General features: G+C 34.2%; 1 protein-coding gene across 13 annotated transcripts in view; it reads left to right on the forward strand.

Moving 5' to 3' along the window:
* Positions 1-21,126, forward strand: part of RIMS2 (regulating synaptic membrane exocytosis 2) — a 448,647-nt gene that overhangs the window by 223,141 nt on the left and 204,380 nt on the right. For all 13 annotated transcript variants that reach the window (XM_085053372.1, XM_085053378.1, XM_085053373.1 and 10 more), the window contains 6 exons: positions 9,614-9,822; positions 11,176-11,295; positions 13,127-13,226; positions 14,004-14,127; positions 18,534-18,580; positions 19,725-19,837. In XM_085053372.1, the coding sequence (XP_084909498.1) occupies positions 9,614-9,822; positions 11,176-11,295; positions 13,127-13,226; positions 14,004-14,127; positions 18,534-18,580; positions 19,725-19,837 (713 nt within the window). The remainder of the gene's footprint in view (positions 1-9,613; positions 9,823-11,175; positions 11,296-13,126; positions 13,227-14,003; positions 14,128-18,533; positions 18,581-19,724; positions 19,838-21,126) is intronic.

Consider the following 21,126-nt stretch of genomic DNA (forward strand, 5'->3'; position numbering starts at 1 on the left):
TAGGGACTAAATTAGTGCTTCATGGAAGCTAAGTCTTGTACCACCCTTACCTTCTGAATATTTGATTTTGCAACCTAACTTTCCTCTTAATGTAATGTGTAAGGGAATTTTCCTGCATGTACATATAAATGTGTGTACATGAGCAAAATCACCTTGATGGTGCTAAAGTGTCTTAAAAAACAACCATGGTCATTGGTACTTTATTTTTCCACATCTGTTCTTTGAGCTGTAAACCAGATATAACAGATCATTACTTGGAACTAATTTTATTATATAGTATCACACTGTCAAGCCTGTGCACAGAAGGTATGAAACTAAATTAGACACTTCATTATGATTTTTACTTCTGGGATTTAGTCGAGTTTCATTTTCAGGTTTTCTGTTCCTCTTTAAAGAGGTAATTAATTTCCTTCAAAGAATATGGTTTGACAGAAATAACATGTAACCAAACTCAAAACAATGGGTGTTTTTACTTATACCAAATTGCTTTCTTCATTGTGACTACTAAAGGGGAGATCAATAATTAATGATCCAATTACTAGTTTACAGAGGCTTTTATTGCAGTGTCAAGGTGATGAAAAAGCCTCTTGCACTGTTTTTGTTGCTGCCACTACAGCATACTGAATCAGCAGATGTACTGCATATTTCTAGATAATTTATGGCATGTGTACTGCCAGGGATGGATGATACTTAGGACTTACAGCTAGTATTAAGGTCTTGTTTCTTACAGCAAATAATTTTAAAAGTAAAGTTGTATCACCTGCAGCTTAGTTTTGAGAAGGTTACAGGTTAAAAATTATACTTGTTTAGACAACCAGAAAGGTATTTGCACTCCACACGTCAAATGTTGTATCAGGTTTAAAGGACAAAAACCTTCTATGACATGTAAAGAAATGCTATATTTCTTTGTTACATGTAGTTTAATCAGGTGACATCTGCCACAACAGTTGTATTTCCCTCTTGATTGTTAGGTAGAATTTTAAATTTTGCCCATGTCTTTTTGCGCAATGTAAACTGAGAATTACAGACAAGAAGATAAATCAACTTAACTTCTGAATGGTGATATACTGTTCAAATACTACTGGTTCAAGTATGTAATACAGAGCATTTTTTTAAGGTTATTTTTATTTTGATTCTGAAATGTGCATTTCCTCATCAGTGATCAAGACATTTAGAGTGAGTTTAGAGTCTACTTCTCTACCTACTGAGAGTTGATAATAAATGATTGGTAATACTATACTTAAAAATGTGAACTAGACCTTTTTTGCATTACTCCATCCCTTCAGCTGTCCTTATAGGATAAAAGCCATATCCAAGGGTAAAAGTGGAGGATACCTTTTTGTCCCAAGCAAAATCTAACAACCGAAGAGAAAAAGGCAGCAAGTATCTGGAACTTAGATATTAGTTTGATTATTTTATAAGAAATAATATAATGTTTCACTTCAAAATTTTAAATATTTGTATGTTTTACATTTATTATTGTTGTTATTGTGGATGAATTATTCTATTAGATAAACAGATACATTATTTGTATATTGGCCACCTCATACTGAAAATCACAGAATGAGTGATTCTTAATATCCCTCTTTGGTAGCAAGATGTCAGTGATCTTGACTGGAAGTAGTGCAGAGAAAGGAAAAAGATGTGATCAATGAAACAGCTGGCTGATCCTCAGTCATAATACATGGGTGGCTGCTGGGCTGATGATGGAAATTGATTCTAGATAACGATGTGCCTGTGATAGGAGCCATCTCTATGTTAGTAATGTCTCCTTTCATTAGGATTAGCTCTACATGACATTGGGCATAAAAGATAGAAAACTGTTACAAATAAATTTATTTATGTTTCTTTAAAGCTAAGCTAAGAAGACTTTCCTTCCTGACAGGTTTGCTATTTCAGCTTTACTTATGGTTGATAGTTCTCTTGATGAAATTAGCACAGCTCTGTCATGACTACAACTCACATAAGTCTATGTCCTTATTTGTGAATTTGACATCATGCCTCCTGAAGAATCCATTCCTTTGCTGTCTTTCATGGTCTCCTGTTGTCTTCACTTTGCACATTTTAAGCTTACTCATTAATTAAGATATACTGATTCAAAGTAGCTTAGGGTTATTTTCTGTAATAATTAGTGTTGACATCAAAGCAGTAAAGCTTGAAAGTAAATAAGTACACAATATAAGGGAGGTTTTTTGTTTGGTTTTCTTTGCTGGCTTCTTTTTTTCTGTTGTTAATAAGTATTAGAAGGAACTGTGCATATAGAAAACATTATTATAGGCTCTCTGTCGACAGATGTCCGTTACTAAAAGGAATTAAAATGCACCTGGTAATACACTGCCTCTCAAAGGTAGAGAGCTTACGTCTGTCCAAATAGAAATAGGGTCATGTTTAGGATTCAGTACATGTGCATTAAATCCTATGGCCCTGAGGCTTGGAGATGCCAGGCAGCCTTGTTGGAGCTACTCTGACAGTCATTTTGGCAAAGTCACAACTTCAAGATGTAGAAAGAGTGTGTATCTGTGGACAGCGGAGTATAGGGTAAGCCAGCACAAAGTGAATTGCATAAGCAAATATGTCCACTAATGCTTAATAGAGTTTTCCTGAAGCTACTTATTTTTTTCAGTTTAATCAAGTCTCCTTTGCTGAGTGTATATAAAATAGTGATAAAAAGAAAAATCTAATGGAAATAGGTACTGAGAGCACATGAAACCCAAAACCTGTCTCCTAAACTTTGAGGCTGTTTCTCACAAATTTTCATGTGCTTCAGTTATGAACTTCCAGGGGGCTATAAGGCTTGTTTCCAACTAGCTTGTCAGGTTTTACTGTTGCCTTCCTGTTGGCAGCAAGACAGTTGAGTTTGTCTGGACTGTTTTCAAAGTCTGAGGAAGGAATTTCTTGTGCATGTACAGTTTGGTTCCCAGTTGTGCAATAACTCCAACACATCACAGAACATTGGATTTTCTGTGCTTCCTTAGCAGTTGTTTTCCAAGATGACTCCTTTTTCTGATTCAGGATTTCAGTGATTTGGGAAGTATAGGGTTTTTTCTCACTTTCAAGACACCAGTTAATTCCTGTGTGCATTATATCCAGGAACTTGTTAACTTTCAGTACCTTAGTCTGTGATAAAGGGTGTGTTCATTTGGAACACCTAGCTGGGCTGTCTGGTTTTGGTTGATGAGAACATCATCACAGTATTACATAAGACTGAGCTGCTGAAACAAGGGCCAGATATGAGATTCTTTAATAGGATTATCAGGTTTTATTCTCCCCTACATTGTTTGTTTTTATATGAGTCCCTTATTCAGGTGTAGGCAATTGCTGATTGCCTGATTGCTTATTCCCTGGTATTGCTGATATTGGTTCCAAGCCTGAGATAGTGAAGAACTTGTGATCAAGATGTCAGTTGCAACTCTAGGGTGAGGGGATACATGGTTATGACAGATAATCAGGGAAGATGTGTGAGGTCAGCCCATGAACACATATGTGGTCTTTGTGGGTATGAATAGGGAAGAAAAGCGAGAAAAGGCGCATTTTAAAATTAATAATAAAGGAGTATTAAATTGCTTTTGATTACTTGCTGCTGAGCATGATCTAAAAATATTGTCATATTGAAACTTTCCAATGTGTGTTTTCCTTTGTATTTTGCTGAAATATATTCCTTTTTCAGGCAAAGGCTCACAACTTTATAACAAAAGAAGGAAGAAGGGAAAAAGTGAAAATGTTACAAGTAGGGTCAAAAGTGTAATTTGGAGTAAACATCTCCCTAAGATAAAATCTTAAAACAATCCATCAAGAGAGAAATCAATAGGATATTATGCTTAATTAGTTCTAGTTTTCCCTGATCTTATTAAAGTAGCAGGGACTATATAACAAAGGTGTGCAAATCTGAAAAATTTGAATATTAATAAGAAAACAAATTGGTAGTGGTAGACTGGGACTGCAGTATAAAATGTCTGGCTGTTTCCCATAACTAAACAGTACCTGTCCATTTTATTGTTGATCCACAGTGTGACTTTGTGTACTGGATTATATGCTAGAGGTCATGGTATGACACATAGGGTCACACTCCACGTGTCATATGAGAGACATGATCCTAAGTGTGTGAGGTGATCAAGTTTGTGCACTGAGCTTTGACTGAACGTATTTGCCATGTTGATATGCTTTCTTTCAAATTATTCCAAGGAGAGACATTTATCAAAATGTATTTGTCTAACAGACAGTGCAATTTTGTTTTAGAAAATGTAATTTTGAAGAAAGTCTTTCCTGCAATTTAAATCCTTCCAGGAAAACATAATTTAAAAAATACTTCCAGTAAAATTCTTCTATTAATAGTGATCCTAAGTCTCAGTTTCAGAAAGAGAGCCAGAATGAAATAGACATGCTGAAACCCTTTTATCTTTACATTAGATAAGCCATTACATCAAGAGTAATATATTTTCTGTTAAGCAATTCTTATAGTAGTTGAAAGCAAGGCTACATGGTTTTTGAGGCTAAAACAGGGTCTTTAATTTTAGTAAGTCTTTCCCCCAAAACAGTATCCCTTAAAAAAAAACCAACAAAAAACCAAAGAAATTCAAGATATTTCTAAATTCTCAGTGACTAACCCATGTGGTCCAGAGATATTTCTTCGGTAGCAGCATCTCTATTCAATGCTTGTATGCTGTCAATGTCATTCTTGCCTCGTGGATATGCACTGTTTCTTGTTCCTACCTCCCCCAGTCTTTTCTCTCTCCTGCCTTGTGGAATGCAGCACTCTGCTATTCACTAATGGAGATTTATACATTTTTCTCCTAACTGCTACATTTCTCTGTCTTTCACATATTAAAACTGTATTTCATATTCTTTACATAAAGAACAGCTTCTCTTTTTTTGTTTTGGTAGGACCACATCCTTCAGACATTTTCCTAGGCTGTTTCATGTTGAAAGTTGACAAAGCCAGAGGAATAATTATTTCCCAACAAGATATGTTGAAATGTATGGTAGGAATTTTCAAAGCCTGCTGTAAGCACTGCACAAAGGTGCTTCATTTTGTAATCAGTGCTCAAACTGCATCAGTGACTGTGTTGAAAAATATTCTGTGCTTTACAGGCAACTGTATGACAGGCAACTTTACATTTGTCCCTGCACCAAAAGCTAGGATGGCCCTGAAATGTCCAGAGCTGACAAAGCAATTGTTTAAGCACTCATATAATCACCTCCAGGCAATTCTAGCTGTGTAGCTCCTCTTTGGAGCCACCAACTGTGTGGCAGTCTAGATGGATAGTATTGCAAACACAGAAAGTAGCTTGCTTAAATGGATGTTTTTCAAGAGCTGTAGTTCACATTTTTACTTCACTCCAGAGCCCTTCTGGTACAGGGCTGCACTGGGAGTTGTGCAGTTAGGAGAAGGATAAAGACACATGGAATGTGTTCAGCTCGCTGTACCCTTTTGCTGAAAATTATCTCGGAAGGGGAATATACTCAGTTGCAAGGTTAAATCATTTCCAGTTTTGAGTAAGGGCATATATGTACCCTTATTGGCTCAAGTAGTCAGAAGTAGATGTTCAGTATGCACTATTTAGTTAGGTAGTCTCCTCAACTTGAAGAATTTGAAGTAATATGACCTGCTCTTTTTGGCAGGGAGATTTGAATTTGAGGACAAGTTTTTTGCTGATTTAGTTCAAAGCAAGATTACGTTTTTAACGTACTAAGGGGAACAGTTGGCAGTTTAGAAAGGTCTTGGTTTTGGTAGAAAGGGCCTAGGTTATCCTTACATCCTATGTGAAGATTTTGGGCACTTTAGAGCATTCAAATGACTCTGTATGAGTAGAATAGCCAATTAAACTGAGTGCTTTATGTCTAACCAGTTTGGCAGATAAATGGTTTTGGACTTGACCGTGAACTTAGACAACACTCAAAAAAGAGTACACAAGAACCTTGTAGGTTAGATACTAATTCCTCAATGCTTTATAAAAGATACTCAATCACCATATTTCTGTGCGGGAAAGACATTACAGGAAACAAAAAACTGCATAATCAAGCATTAAAATATAAGGGAAACAGAAATTGACCAAAATTATTTTAAAATATACCCTGACATTTGAAGTTCCCATTGCTCTAGGAAGGTCCCATTGCCGGGGGTTCCCGAATAAAGAAGAAAAAAGTATTTTCCTCTGCCTGTTTGGTTTTATCTAAAGAAAACAGACAAAACATACTGAACACCAGTAAGGTTGAAAGGCTTCAGCTTAACCCTGTTTCTACAGAAAGGCTGGGTTACTGATGTGGTTGTTCTCCCAACCTGATTTGTCTGTGCAAACTTTCCATATACACACAGAACTCATTGACATTAATAAGAGCAGACCTCACACATGTCCTTTCTTATATCCAGCTGCCCTACTGAACTCATGAGGCATCTGAATATTGTTATAATGGTGTTAGCTAAGATTGTATCTCAGCTTAGTAATATATTAGCTCCTTTTTCCATGAATGATGGTTTTGATATTATAGCTTATGTAATTTATCAGTGAGGTGACATTTTTTTCCTGAGTCATTTTTGCAGCATAGCCTAAATGTATATATTTCTCAATAACAAAGTGTCTTCTATTGTGGAAATGTCTCAGAGAGCAGCAGGTGCATTTTCTGGTACTCAGAGAGTTACAACTATGATGTCTTTGTTACAAAAGATTATGGTTTAGCTTTTATTTTATTTCTTTACCTTTTTTTTTGTTGTTTATTTAATTTTAATTTTTTCTTGTAGTCAAAGACCTATGTGCCTTATATTACTTTTAATTTTACAAGATTTCAAAAATCATTTACCTAGTCAAGATTTTAATATTTATAGAACTTGTACTGAAAAATTTATGTCCAGTGATTTTATCAAGCCATTCATTGTATCTCAAAAAGTTGTGGGTATATTAAGCCTTATATGTCTCTCATAGAAATGTTATACACTACAGGGCTTCCAGACAGCCATCCTTGTATTAAGTTGCATAGTATTTATGCTTGTCATTTAGGTCACTTAACATAGTGTTAAGGGCAGAATCTGTAAGATCTACAATGGCTTTACAATTTTGAATTTATATGACAATTTTTGGAAGCATATAACTACATATGTTACATAGATAAAACCAAAAGAGCGTTTGCATGGAGTTGTTGGTTATTTTAATTTAATTTTCATTTTATAAATGCCAATTAATTAGTATTTACTGTGAGACACAACTAAAATAAAAAGGAAGTCAGCTTTCTACACCTTGATGCAAAAGGAGAAGGGAAAATGGTAGAGCAAGAAGAGCCTGCTTTGATCAGGTCACAGGCTCAATTTTGCAAGTGGTCCTCTGTGCAAATTTAGGTCCAGGACTTATCCATTGATGAAGAGCACCTTTTGTTTTTGCAAAATAACTGAATCTGATCTTGGACACATATAATTTGTGGATGCACCATACAGTAATACATGGGGAAGAGGACTTGGAGTAAGCTGAAACCAGCTACCAGCAGATGGGCCTGGGAGCAGTGCTTAAGGCCCCAGGGAATTTGTAAAACAGGCAGTGTGGAGACTGGAACTCTTGCTATCTTCTAGATATCTCTAAATATATATTTATGAGTGAGGGCTTGACCTTCATGATCTCACTGATGATTTCACTCAGTACCCCTTGAAGCAATGTCTGGAGGCAGAAGTAGCACTGGAAATTCCATTGCAGAAATGCAGAAAACTTTAGCAAAATGTTACTGACTTTCAACAGAGTATTACTTTCCCCTTTAGCAGGATAGCCACACTTTTATCTGTAATACAGGCAAGATGATAACATTTCTGGCAAAGCAGTTTTGGTAAGAATTTCCCATTTTTAAATGTTATCTCCCTTTCAAGAGTCAAGAAACATAGTTAATAGATTTACAGCCTATTAATTATTTAGAAAATATGAATGAATTGAGGCTTCAAAATAATTTTATGAACTCTAACACTGTTTTTATGAATGAAAAGGCTCTTTAATATACTACAATATTTCTGCAATGTGTAAGGGACTAAGTTGAAAGTATCTTTCTGAAAACAAAGCCTTTGTATTTTGAATATTTCCTTCTTTAAAATGAAAATGAGACTTGATTTTTTTCCCATACAGCATATGCAAGTCTCTATATTAGGAGAAAACTAGTGACAAAAGATTATATTTTTCATTGTACACATTGTATATGTGTATACAACCTAGCTAATCCTGTGATACCTCTTCAAGGAGACTGTTTTACTTTTCCAAAGTCTTCATTAGTTTTTTGTAGTTTTATTGGGCTGTATCTTCAAATCCTCTCTGTCAAGTTTTCTAGACAAGTGTTAAGACAGGGCTAGGACTTTTTAGTTACATTTCACCACTCTACTGATGTAGTTCCAGAGGAATAGGTTGAGCAATGTTAAAGCAGGATCTGAATTTACAGAAATAGGAAAATGTTGTTTGAGGTCTGTACTAAAAAACCCAGAACTATTTTGTTTTAGTTTGGTCAAATTTGATAGAAAATGAAACATTTGTTTCCAGCGTACTGTAATATATAAGTATTATGTAGCATGTGGCAACAAAATATTTTTAATGTAACACATAGTAACAATGGTGAGGGGAAAAAAAAGAGAAACCTAATAGTGCAGAATGTGCGGGTGTAATTTACAGTTAAAAGTACCTACATAAAAGAGAATGTTTTATTAAAATGCATGCATAATTCCTCGGTTCTTTGGACAGCAGCATTAATTTAGACTTCTTTAATACTGTTTTTCAAACCTTCCTTTCTCCCATGTGCTTGCCATGGAGGTTAAATTCTATGAAATTCTAAGACATTATGAAATATTTATATGTTTTGTCAAACCCCTACACACTCCCAATTGTGGGGTGCCTGTGCAGACTAGAATTCTTGCTTATATTTAATCGATAGACAGAGCCAAGTTATATGCTTTTTATTCTAAATATAGTTTCTAGAATTCTTTTTCATTTAACCTTTCTTAAAACATCATCTACTGCAAAGTGAATACAGAGTGCCATTGTTTTGAGAATTTTATTAATATGATTAGAATAAATACTAAATTGTGTTAGAAAAGCAAAAAAGTAAGTTCCTTAAGACATTCTGTATTCAAATGCTATCCCTTCTGGATATTCTGTTAGAAATACAATTTGCCTTTTCATTTAATTTACTGTAAATAATTTTATAGGGGCAGTTAATATATCTGGCATAATGATGCTTTGCACTGTGCATAATTTTATGCACACATAGACACACAAATGTATCTCCTTCCTCACTGTTCTTCATATTCCATGTACTCTGTTGTTGGAACCTTAACTTTTTCTTGGAAGCCCTTTGCAAGTCCTGCTGGCAGAGGTTATGAATCAGATAGGATAATTAGAAGTCTTTACAATTTTGCTGTATCTTTGTCCTTTCTTTCACCTTTACTGCACTATCTTGTCTGTCTGATTCTCGCAGGAGACATGGATTACAACTGGTTGGACCATACGTCTTGGCATAGCAGTGAGGCATCCCCAATGTCTTTGGTGAGACATGTGGAGCCTTACCATTTAGTTTCCTTTATCATTTTACATTTCCTTGGTTTTATTTACACCTTTGCATGTTTTCTTTTTTGTATCCTTTTTTTATCCCACACCTATAGGGGACAGTCAAAGGGGAAAAAGAAAAACTAGTGAGCAGGCAGTTTTGTCGGATTCTTACACCTTATCCGAGAGGCAAAAGAGAATGGTGTGCTTTGGTGGCCACTCCTTGGAAGAGGACTTGGAATGGTCTGAGCCTCAGATAAAAGACTCTGGGGTAGATACGTGTAGTAGCACAACTCTAAACGAGGAACATAGCCATAGTGAGAAGGTACTGAGATTATTGAGCCTGCATTCTAACCTGCTCATTTGGTCTTTGTTTGCTCTCTGTCACTCATTAAAATAGTGTATAAAATAAAAGATAGGGTGTTTCTAGAGACAATATAGCATTTCTTAAGGTGCAGAAAAGAAAAACAAATGAAAAGTCTTTGCATGCTTGCAGCTTTTACTGTTTGGCAGCCTAAGAAAAAAAATTGAGAGGCATAAAGGAATGTTCTTATGGTTGCAAAATAGCATTTCATGATATTAACTTAAAGAATAAAGTAATTAACAATAAGGATTCTACCAATTGGCTTATCTGATTTACTATTTCCAAACTCCTGGGGCTGAAATTAAATTAATAGTTTAAACCCCAGGTGAAAAAGGGAGAAAATTGGGTCTCTCTGCACAGAAAAGTTGTTTTTCTTTTTTCCCTTTCACTGTCATGGTTGTTCATTTGTTTTCTTGCCATGCAATTTTTGTGCAGTACTGTGCAGAATTAAAGGCTTTGCCATCTGCTTTGGAATTTTTTATTTTTGCTTTCTGTTTAGTAGAGATTATGATAAATCTTTTTAGAGTTATTAGTTGTAATGGGAGCAGATTTATCTGTGCCTGCTAATTTTGCATGAAATAGAGCATGAAATAATATTTTTCTGTGAAAAAGTACTATGATTACACAAAAGAAAATCTTAAAAAATTATTAATTAGGCCAATAGACAAGTATAAGTGTGCCCAAATATAGTAATGGAATCATAATGTTCATGCTAACTGTGCTTCATATGTGAATTAATTATTCCAAGAAAGAAACAGAAGGTTCAAATGAACTAATGAATGTATCTTTTAATAGTATTTTTTAATTTTAATCCACTACTACTGAGAGAAAGTAAAACACTAAAAATATTTGTTGGTCTTGGATAAAAATTGACATGTTTGGAATAAAGGAAAAAAAGACATTTCTTATATAAAATTTTCAGTTTGAAAAAAAACCCCTTCTTTTCCAATACTACTCTTATACTAGACTTTTAGTGATTTTTTTCTCAGTATTCAGGTGTGGTTATCGTGTGTAGATAACTATGTGTAGTTGTCTGTATCTGTCAAATCAAGAAGGAAAGATCATTCTAGATATTTACAAATTGGATTTTGTAAAATAGATAATGTTGTTAAATATTAGACATACATTGTGATGAACAGTATATCCAAATATATATTTTGCAGCACACTTTTCTGCCATTCTATTACATTAAATATTAGTGTAATCATAATACTTTCATAGCATTTAAAAATATATCATGAAATGAAAAGTATTACTGAAATATTTTTCATTAAAATACTATTCACTTTATTTTCCATTAATACCATATGATAGCATCCAGTAACTTGGCAACCATCCAAAGATGGAGATCGTCTCATTGGTCGGATTTTGTTAAATAAACGACTAAAAGATGGAAGTGTGCCTAGAGATTCTGGAGCAATGCTTGGATTGAAGGTTGGTGCTGAATAATTTTGAAACTAACAACTCTCAGTTAAATAAGCTACTTTTATAATTATTGTCATATTACATAGTGTATGCATACCAATATTGATAATATCAGGTGATTCCCAAAATTACAATATAGACATTTTATATGCAATTACCTAGTGTAATTTTATAGGGTCCTTGGCAGAATGAAAAAATTGTATTTTTCTGAAAGACTAAACATGTTTTCACAAGTTTTCCAAGAATGTCTTCTCAGCAAAGTACTAACTGCCCCCTTCCTAGGCAAGCCAAGTCCTGTCTGTGTTCTTCAGCACTGCATCATGGTATAACTTGTATTTCCCAAGAAAGAGGAGAAAGGTGAAAAATAACTTATCTCTCTGGAAGATCTGGGGGACATCTGGGAGTTAATGACATTTCAATCCAGATAAGAGTATGTGAATGGATCTTCCTCTTTCTAGGTTTTTCTACTCTCTGATTGTTTGATTTGCCACGTTTTAAAAGCATAAAATGGAAAATTGTTTAATATTATTGGTTTTTATCACAGAATAAAATCTCACTTTTTTCATGTATTCACCTCATTTTCATGATGCAGTGCTCTTTAAACACAACATGAATTGTTTCTAGCCCATATATTGATCTCTATTTTGTGTGATATTTTTATTTGGAATTCCAGAAACACTAATACAAGAATGAGAACAAACTACACACAGTGAAAGAAAGAAATATGTTTTTATTTTGATTCCACATCCTTACTATGAGAAGTTATTAAGAAGTTTAAATTTTCTGTTCTCTGTTTACCATGACCCTTATTTCATCTCAGGTATACAGATTAAGTTGTAGTCATACCCTATGAATAAGGATTAAATCAGTGCAGTTATGCACTACATATACTAACATGTTTTGGAAAAATTTTAAATTTTTATTTAGTTAATAAATAACTTTTTTTGAAGTCAGTGGAGAAACCAGTTAAACATCAAGTTTTATATGTTTATTTTTGTCTTATTGTCAAAAAATGCAAGAGAAGATATTAACAGTACCATTATGAAGCACTTTTTGTTTAAACATCTATGTTAAAATGTCTGAAATCTTTCACCATGAAGATGCACTCTTCAATGAGATTCATTATTAGTTCAGATTCAAGAGTAATTACTTTTTAATCTTAATGTACCTCTGAAAAGTGTCATTTTCAACAGTTATTCCTGACCTGAATTTTCAAATATTTACGTGTTGAAAATGAGCTAAATTTGATTTAGTATTACAAATTTTAAACTACAGCATGAAGACTGTTAAGAAACCCTAAGAATCTGATGATTGTTCAGTTTTGACCAATTCTGACATGTAAATCTGATTCTAAGATAAATATTAAGGTCAAACCTTTTGAAGTTCCCCATAGAGAAATTTTCAGTGAGACAAGTATTTTCTTCTGACTTGCCTAGCCAAAGAGAATTTCAGTGCTTAGTGTGAACATCCTGAGAGCTGTTATATTAATATATCTTTTTCCAGTTAAAAAAGTATTGAAGTGAGCAGTCTAATGACAAATACCTGACATTGTTTTGGGTGGTAATTTATAATACAGTGAGATACCATACATGTATTCGCTAAAATTTAAAAGCTTTAGCATTCTCTCTTTACATTGTTTTTAGATTGTAAAAATTGCTGGAGTAGCAACAAAAATAATCTATCATAGCCAAATTCCTATGGTGTTTTTTTCCAAAGTGTGTATATCTTACCTGGCGTACATAAAACCCAAGGGAAAGCTGAATTCTTCTTTCTATTATCAGAACATTTAAATAATTTAAAGTAATTTTCATTCTATGAAAATACTTCCTCTTTGAAACAGGTAGTAGGAGGAAAGATGACTGAATCAGGTCGACTCTGCGCATTTATCACCAAAGTTAAAAAAGGAAGCTTAGCTGATACAGTGGGGCATCTTAGACCAGGTATGTATCTACTCTAGATCTATACTGGGGAGCTGCTTTCCTTAAGGTAATAAAGTTTAATTACATGTGAGATTATGTTAAATAGAGAAGATGAAATACTGCAGAACTCAATCTGACACTGAGTTAGTAGATGGTTGCTTTTTTCAAATACATATATATATATATTCTCATGTTGGGCAAAAATATTTTAACATTTTTGCTCATTTTTAAGCTCAAAATAATATTCAATTGATGTTTTGCCCCGTCATTTTGTGGTGTATATTTTATTTAGAGCAAATCAAGCTATTGCAAATGTATGAACAGAACCACCTTGGCTAGGAAACCTGCTCATATTCCAACATGCAAACCATAGATTGCTAGACTACCGAATGTTCAAGAAATATTAACTATTAATATAGGAACTATCTGAACCCTAAGTATTAAACTTGTGGAAGTACGTGGATCTTCAAAAGAGTAAGTTGATGAAATATGATGTTTTAAAGATATGAGTTTCCTAAACAGCATGTTGGGATTTCTGTCAGCCAGAGCTGCCATAGTGAGTAAGAGTAGCATCTAACTCAATAGGGGTCCTACGGATTGTGTAATTGTGTCACAGAACTTTACATATTTGAAGCTGAGCTGCAGAAAAACTTTAATGCTCAGGATTTTCCTGCAAGTTTTCCTCAAAACTTGTTCTAAAACACAGGTTTCACCATCCAAAAAACTGACAATAAATTGTCATCATAAGTGCTGTCCACAGCAGACTTCCTAAGCACAGTGTTGTTACTTAATTTGCAGGTGATGAAGTATTAGAATGGAATGGAAGGATACTACAAGGAGCCACCTTTGAGGAGGTGTATAACATCATTTTAGAATCCAAACCTGAGCCACAAGTGGAGCTTGTAGTTTCAAGACCAATAGGGTAAGTAATTTCATGAATTTTTGTATTAAATATGATAAAAGTGTTGCTAAATTTCGCTTTTAAGGTGGAGTGTATCAAACATTCATAAACATTGTAAACAGCAAAATCTTATGCAAAATTCTGTAAACCAAAAATGTAGCTATAATGATAGATCATGCCAGTGAGTAAAAAGAGCTGGTGTGAAATCCTGTATTCTCAGAGTCTCAGGCATCATCTGCTATTATGGTTAAAAATAGGTTCCCTTCTCTGGCTTTTCATCTGGTGAGCCAGCCCATATTGGCTCTGAAACTGTGATTTTACTCATTGTTGCTGTAATTCTTGACTGTTGATTTTCATTTCTCCATTCCCATTTTTAATAGTACATACATAAAATTATAAGATAATATTTGGTCTATGAACAGATGAAGAACTCTATTTATTGAGAGTCTGCAATGTAGAATTTTGTGTGAAATACAGTATGCTAATGAAAAAATCAATATGCTTTGGGCAGTCTCAAATCCACATTCACATCATCTTCATGTATGGAATCTATTCAATTATTGCTTGTTATCTAATACAGAACATATCTGAATGAACAGCTAGAACTGTGTGGGACTTTTTCTTTGGTGCTATATATTGCCCTTTTTTTTTAACCTTCCAACCTACTTCTCAATGTCTAAACTGAATTTTTTTTTTTTTTGCATAACAAAAGTTGCTTTGTTGTATTAGACTGTGAGTACTTCCCCTTCTCACCTGTTCTCTTTCTTCCAAGTTCCTACACCCTAAAGTCATATGCATCAGGTTTTTAATTCTCCATTGGAAGTTCCATATCTGGTCACATCAGGGTTGTGAGGAGGGGAATGCTTGTCACTGATTTTGAAGATGCTTACTGTTGTTAAGAATTTTCTTTTTTTCACCTAGAATTTATTGTGAGGTACAGGAGACAGCTAGACAGGGTGATAGGTAATATCATCTAGGTTCCCTTTTCCATGTTAGGTTGGACCAGATGATCTTTCAAGATCACTTCCAACCTGGACTGTTTTAGGATTCTATAATTATGTTTTAATACATATATTTATTCTTTTATTTTGTGTAAGATGCACCTTGCCTTAATATAAGAAAGCATGGGTAACAAAAGTACTAAAACTTAGAAGTACTGAAAAATCTAGGACCGTGTAATCTGAGAATGGAATTTCGGTGAGGATGACTGTTATTGTTTCAGCTATAATAGGAACTTACTGTGTTTGACATATCAGGAACTTAATGTGCAGGAACTTAATTTGGTATGACAATCTTAAAGAAACTTGATAATAACAAAAACTGCTTTATCTTGGCAGTGAGATAAGAGGTTATCTCCTGCATACATATGGAATTGCAACCCCTTTAGGGTAAAAACTGTATCATCTGTCTTATCTTTAAAAACCTTTGCATAACTCAGGAGGTGTGGATATAATAGTAATGCTAAGGGACAGACTACATTACTTGTCTCAGAAAAGGAGGTTTTAATTTCATACACAAATCTTTCATAGTATCTCTCAAACAGAGGTTTATAGCAAAAGTTTCAAGGAACAGCTCACTTACATCTTGAAAAGACCCATTTTTAAAAAACCTTTCTGCATTCCCTTAATTGTGTAAAATCTCCTGTATTATTTCTTGTGTTTTCATATTTCCTGTCTGTTGTTTAGCTTCCTTATCATCATGTCTTCTGTTATGTTGCTGTCACTTAAGCAGCTCATCTATAATTCCTTAAACAAAGTGATGTGGGCTCTCAAGATGCCTTCCTCCACATTGACCACTTGCCTCAAAGTCTGAAGAACTCAGCTAGATTAATAATAAAAGAGTTGTTCAGTGTATTTGATTCCCAGTGTCTTTTTGCAGTAGATGTAAAAGAGTCTCAGTGATAAATACTTCCTACACATTGTTAGGTTTTAGATTCTGGTTAGGTGTATGTAACTCTTTGGAGTTTGATATTTACAACATAATGTCAATAATGTTTTTCATGAGATTGGAGCTGATGAACTGGGAAGACTGTACTACTTTTTCTGTTTTGATTTAGTTCGTCGTCAAATGGCCAATGGAAATTAATTAATTTATCCCTATGCTTGTCCAAGGAAACACAACTTCACGGGATTGTGTTCTGCTCTGCGAAATAAAGTTTCAGTGTATGTAAAATCTTTAAAACTTCATATTTACCAGATATCAGAAGTGATATTTATTTAAATTAGAATTATTGATGCCCAGTTGAAGGATTTCACTTTTGCATTGAGATAAATCCTATTACTTATAAAGAGAATTTGTTGATGTTTTCATGGCAACACATTAAATTGTGCAAGAAATCCTCAGTTGCTGGCAATTAACTTAGCTGGGTTAATATCAGTCACATCCTGATATTCTGAGTACAAAACAAAATTCCAGTAAACACAGTTATTAGTTTTTCTCTTTATTGTGGGCTGAGTGCTGTGAAAACTGAAGATGACGAGCTAAGCTGACAAGGCAGATAAAATTGAAAGCCATTCTAAAAAAACCCAACACAAAACATACCAATTTGTCATGTGATTTATCACTTTTTCCATCTTAAAATAAAAATTTGTATATATATATTTTTTATTTTTTCTTCCAGATTTTCTTTTCAGACACAGATGGTAGAAGAAAATTTTTTCATTTTGAGAGTTAGGCTCAAGAGTCTATTTCTGAGTGAATTGCTAGGTGAATATTGGACCCCTTTATAAATTCTCTGTATATCAAATATACAACTTAAATATTTGCTTCTTCAAAAGTGCTTGTGAGGTTCTGACAAGTTTTGGGTACTAACAACAGAGATTTTTCCTTGTCTGTAGTGGGCACTTAGACCAGTTGCATTATTTCTGATTTTCAATTATTGGATACAATAATTGCATCAACTCCCTTGGAAAGATTCCTCAATCTGCTTAGTAAAGCTGTCTTTCTAGTGAGTCAGGAAAAATGTTTGGAAAAGGTATACTAAAGGTATTCTGGAAAAGCTTTTCTAAAGGAAATAGCTAAGTTATTTATATATCATACTGACTCTTTCATTTTATGAGACATAGATATCACTGAAACGTTTTTCATTTCCCTTTGCATTTAATTTACCTATTTGGTGCGTTGACCTTGACTTGCAGCAAAGACTTGCTCTCTCCATTCCCCTCCTTGGCAGAACTGGGGGAAGAAATAAAATGGAAAAGCTCATGGGCCAAGACAAAGCTGGGGAGTTCACTCAGCAATTACCACCATGGGCAAAAAAACTCGAGAAAGATTAATTTGTTAGGAATTAATGAAAGAATAGGGTAGTGAGAAATAAAACCAAAACTGAAGCCTCCTTACCCTTACCTCTTTTCTTTCCAGGCTCTAATTGACTCCTTTTCTCCTGTTTTCCTTCTTCCCTCTCTGCCAAGCGGTGCATAGCCTGGGGAGTCGCGGCCTGTCCTCCTCCTCCTACTTCCCTGACCTTGGTGTCTGCAAGGATGTTTCTCTCACGGCTTTTTCGGCTTTTTTTTTTTTCCTCATTGTTTTCTCTCCCAGCTGCTGCACAGCTGTTTAAGCCTTTATCAAATATGTTATCAGAGAGGCACCCAAGGAGCTGTCTGGGCTCAGCACTGGGCAGTCACAGTCTCCTCTCACCTTGGCTCCCCTCAGCACTGGCTGCGCCTTGGAGAAACCAACTGCATGAAACACACACCATGATTTTAAATATTCTTATTGCTGTGACTCAGAACTGAGGGTCTTCATCTTGCTGGGTTTTGTTCAAATGCCTCTGAAATAGTTTATGAGCATATTGAGAGTTTTTATTAGCATACGGTGATGTTTGCCCCTCAGAGGAAGAATGAGTTCCTTTGCCAGAGGGATGTGATTTAATGCTTTAAATTACATGGCTGTGCACACAACTTAATTCAGGTGGTGCAGAATGGCTTGTATAAGCAAGCATGCCATTTTGCCAAATGAACTTGTACATTTGATTTGCTTATGGAAAAGGTAAGATTAATTAAATTTGTGGTTCAAGGACAGTAAAGAATGTACTGGGATAGCCATTATTGGCAGCCAAGTGTGTTTGAGTGTGTGTCCAGTAAATTTAATTAATGTATAATGTTAAATTAATAAAATCTACTATTCGCCGTTTTAGTTTACCACTAACTCTGAGATTTTTCTTTTATTTGCTAAATTATTTTATTTGTTCCTGCCTTGTTCCTGCATGCACCGAATCTGTTGTTCTGTAGAGTTTAATTTGACACTGAAATGATTTATACTGGATAACAGATAATTGTCCCAGTGGCTGAAGACAGCCAGCAGATCAAGCACATCATACACCTGTCCTGAGGCATTCCATGGTGGATTGGGAAGTGTTATAGTGTAACTGAAAATTAAATATGCTTGTTAGATAAAGGATCAGCCTGTCTTAATTTTCCTGATTTCAGGGACATTCCCAGAATACCTGACAGCACACATGCACAGCTGGAGTCCAGTAAGTTTCAATGGTGGGGTAGGAAAATCTTCTCTCTCTTTTATGTAAGCACAAATAGGTTGAAAAATGTCCTCTGCAGTCAGTATAGCTCTTGTCTCTTTATCCATATATGTCTCAATATGTCATCTTATTGTATTATCTATCTACCTTTGTTTAATAATAAGCTATCAAAAGTCAAGATACTGTGATTTAGGTTCAACATTGGTTATAAGCTTAGATGGGTTTTGATTTAAGAAAGTATAATTCTAATATATATGAACATTAATAGCAATTTTTAATTTCCCATTTTATTACTTTGCATTTCAAATGCATCTTATAAACAAAAAATGGGAAAGAAATGTTCCTTGTTTACAGCCTGAGTGCTATCTACTTTGAACTCCAAATACTCTTACTTTATTAGAACCATTCAGTGCTACTTTAATTGACTAAACCCATATTTCGTGTAGGGAAAAATAACTTGTCCTTTGGCTTAGATCTGACAAGATGGATGTCAGCCTGGAGTTGTTTTTTATCATTGTTTTAGAACTCTTCTCTAATAGAAGCCATGAATAAATTAAGTGGCATAAACTTGATTATAATAATATGAAAACCTCCTTCAATGACTTTTTACTCATTGGCCAATTCTTAAAATTCAAGTTATGTTTTGTGAGATGTGGACTGTCTTTTGTATTTATAAAAATACTTCACTTTTGCTCTATGTTTTGTATGTCAAAACTTGTCCTCTGACCATTTTCAAACCTTCTAAATTTGAAACAAATTGCTCAAAACCCATAACATATATCTTGATATTTTTGTAAAAATCTAACTAAAAATTAGTGTGATTGTAGAAGATAATAAGCCAGAAGACTGAATTCATTTGACCACAGTAAAGTGTTTATTTTTGGACCTTCAATTTACTGACATAATTACAGTCAGAAATATCTGAATAAACTATTTTCCATCCTATAAATAAAAGCTCATGATTGCATTTGATCACCAAAAGATTGAGCATCATTATTTGGTAATTTTAAATAGATTAAAAAAAGTGATATTTATCACAACTTTGCTGCATGTTTGGTTATATTTCTACAATCTTTGTTTAAAGAATGTTGTAAAATATGCATAACTACCACTCTTTATAAAATATTTTTGTTTATAATTACAGGTTCTAGTTCATTTGAATCTCAAAAAATGGACCGACCTTCTATTTCAGTGACTTCTCCTATGAGTCCTGGCATGTTAAGGGATGTTCCACAGTTCTTGTCTGGACAACTTTCAGTATGTAAACATTTCATTGATATTAATGTTGTGACTTTTGCAGCATATACAACTCTTACTGTAGTGCAAGCTACCTCTAATAGAAATTTCTTGCTAAACTAGCTAAATTTTTTGTTTAATGCTATATATTTCAGTCTAGGCAGGACCTGAGTTTCATAATTATATTCCATTTTCTTAGCTTTTGGAAATTTTATATAAGTTGAATTTGGTATATACGTGTATATTTTTTGTCTGGTGAGCTAGACTGGTAGAGTCAAATTTTCAGAAAGGTCTAATCTTGGCCTCCAGTTATGTTTGTGCTGTTGAGTGTTAACATTTTTTTTCAGCTCTCACACTTACATGTAGAGTCGGTAGATTTTATTACCTATGAAATAAATTACATTACTATTGCTTATTTCTTATGCGCTAACTTTCATATACAACTTCCCTGGATATCCCTCTGATATTTTACTCATGTTGTATTCTTTGTACCAGTGTCATTCAGTTTTGTTCTTCACTCTCATTGAGAAGAAAGTTCATTACATGAATGTTTTCTTTTAAAGGGTACTTTTTTGTAATAAACTGAAGAAGTTGGGTTTTGTGCACCTTTCCATGTTATTTACAATTCCAAAGTGTGATTTTTCAAAAGTGCTCAGTTGCTGCCTGGCATAATGAAAAGGAAAGGCAAATGGAATGGAAGCAGTGCAAAACTGGTGCTAAACAAGTTTGGGAATGTCACATTCATGTTACTTCCAAGTTGTGTACGTTGAGCATACTATAAAAATATGCATAAAATCCGCGCAGACTGTTTCTAGGTCTCACAGAAATGGTTTATGGTTTTGAGAGAGGAGAGGAAGACTATTTTTCTGGCTCTTGAGTGGCCATGTTGGCTCCATTTTGCAGTGCATGAGACATTATTTATTTGCTCATCAGAAAAGCCATTTACAATATATATTTTTTTATTTTCTGTAGCTGTTGTACTTAACTACTTTGAGGGATTCAATCCTTTGGATAAATGGAAAAATAAAAATCTTTAATGTAGAGTGCAGAGTGCTTTGCAAAAATACAATGACAAGGGAACATGAAGTGTCAAAATACACAGACCAAGATTTCTAAAAACCCTCTTATTTTTACAAGACGGTAAAAATTGTTGATAGTGGAGACAGGGAAGAAAGAAATTTCCTCTTGTCTAAACTTCATAAAAGATTAGGCTTTAAAAAAGTTTTAAAGTGGTGCCTATTTCCCAGCATGAAGTTCAAGATCCAGAGTTAGCTGCTCAAATGACCAATGCACAAGCAGAACAGAATAAT

This window comes from Lichenostomus cassidix, chromosome 2 (assembly GCF_008360975.1).
Source record: "Lichenostomus cassidix isolate B80296 chromosome 2, HeHo_3.0, whole genome shotgun sequence".
Classification (NCBI taxonomy): Eukaryota; Metazoa; Chordata; class Aves; order Passeriformes; family Meliphagidae; genus Lichenostomus; species Lichenostomus cassidix.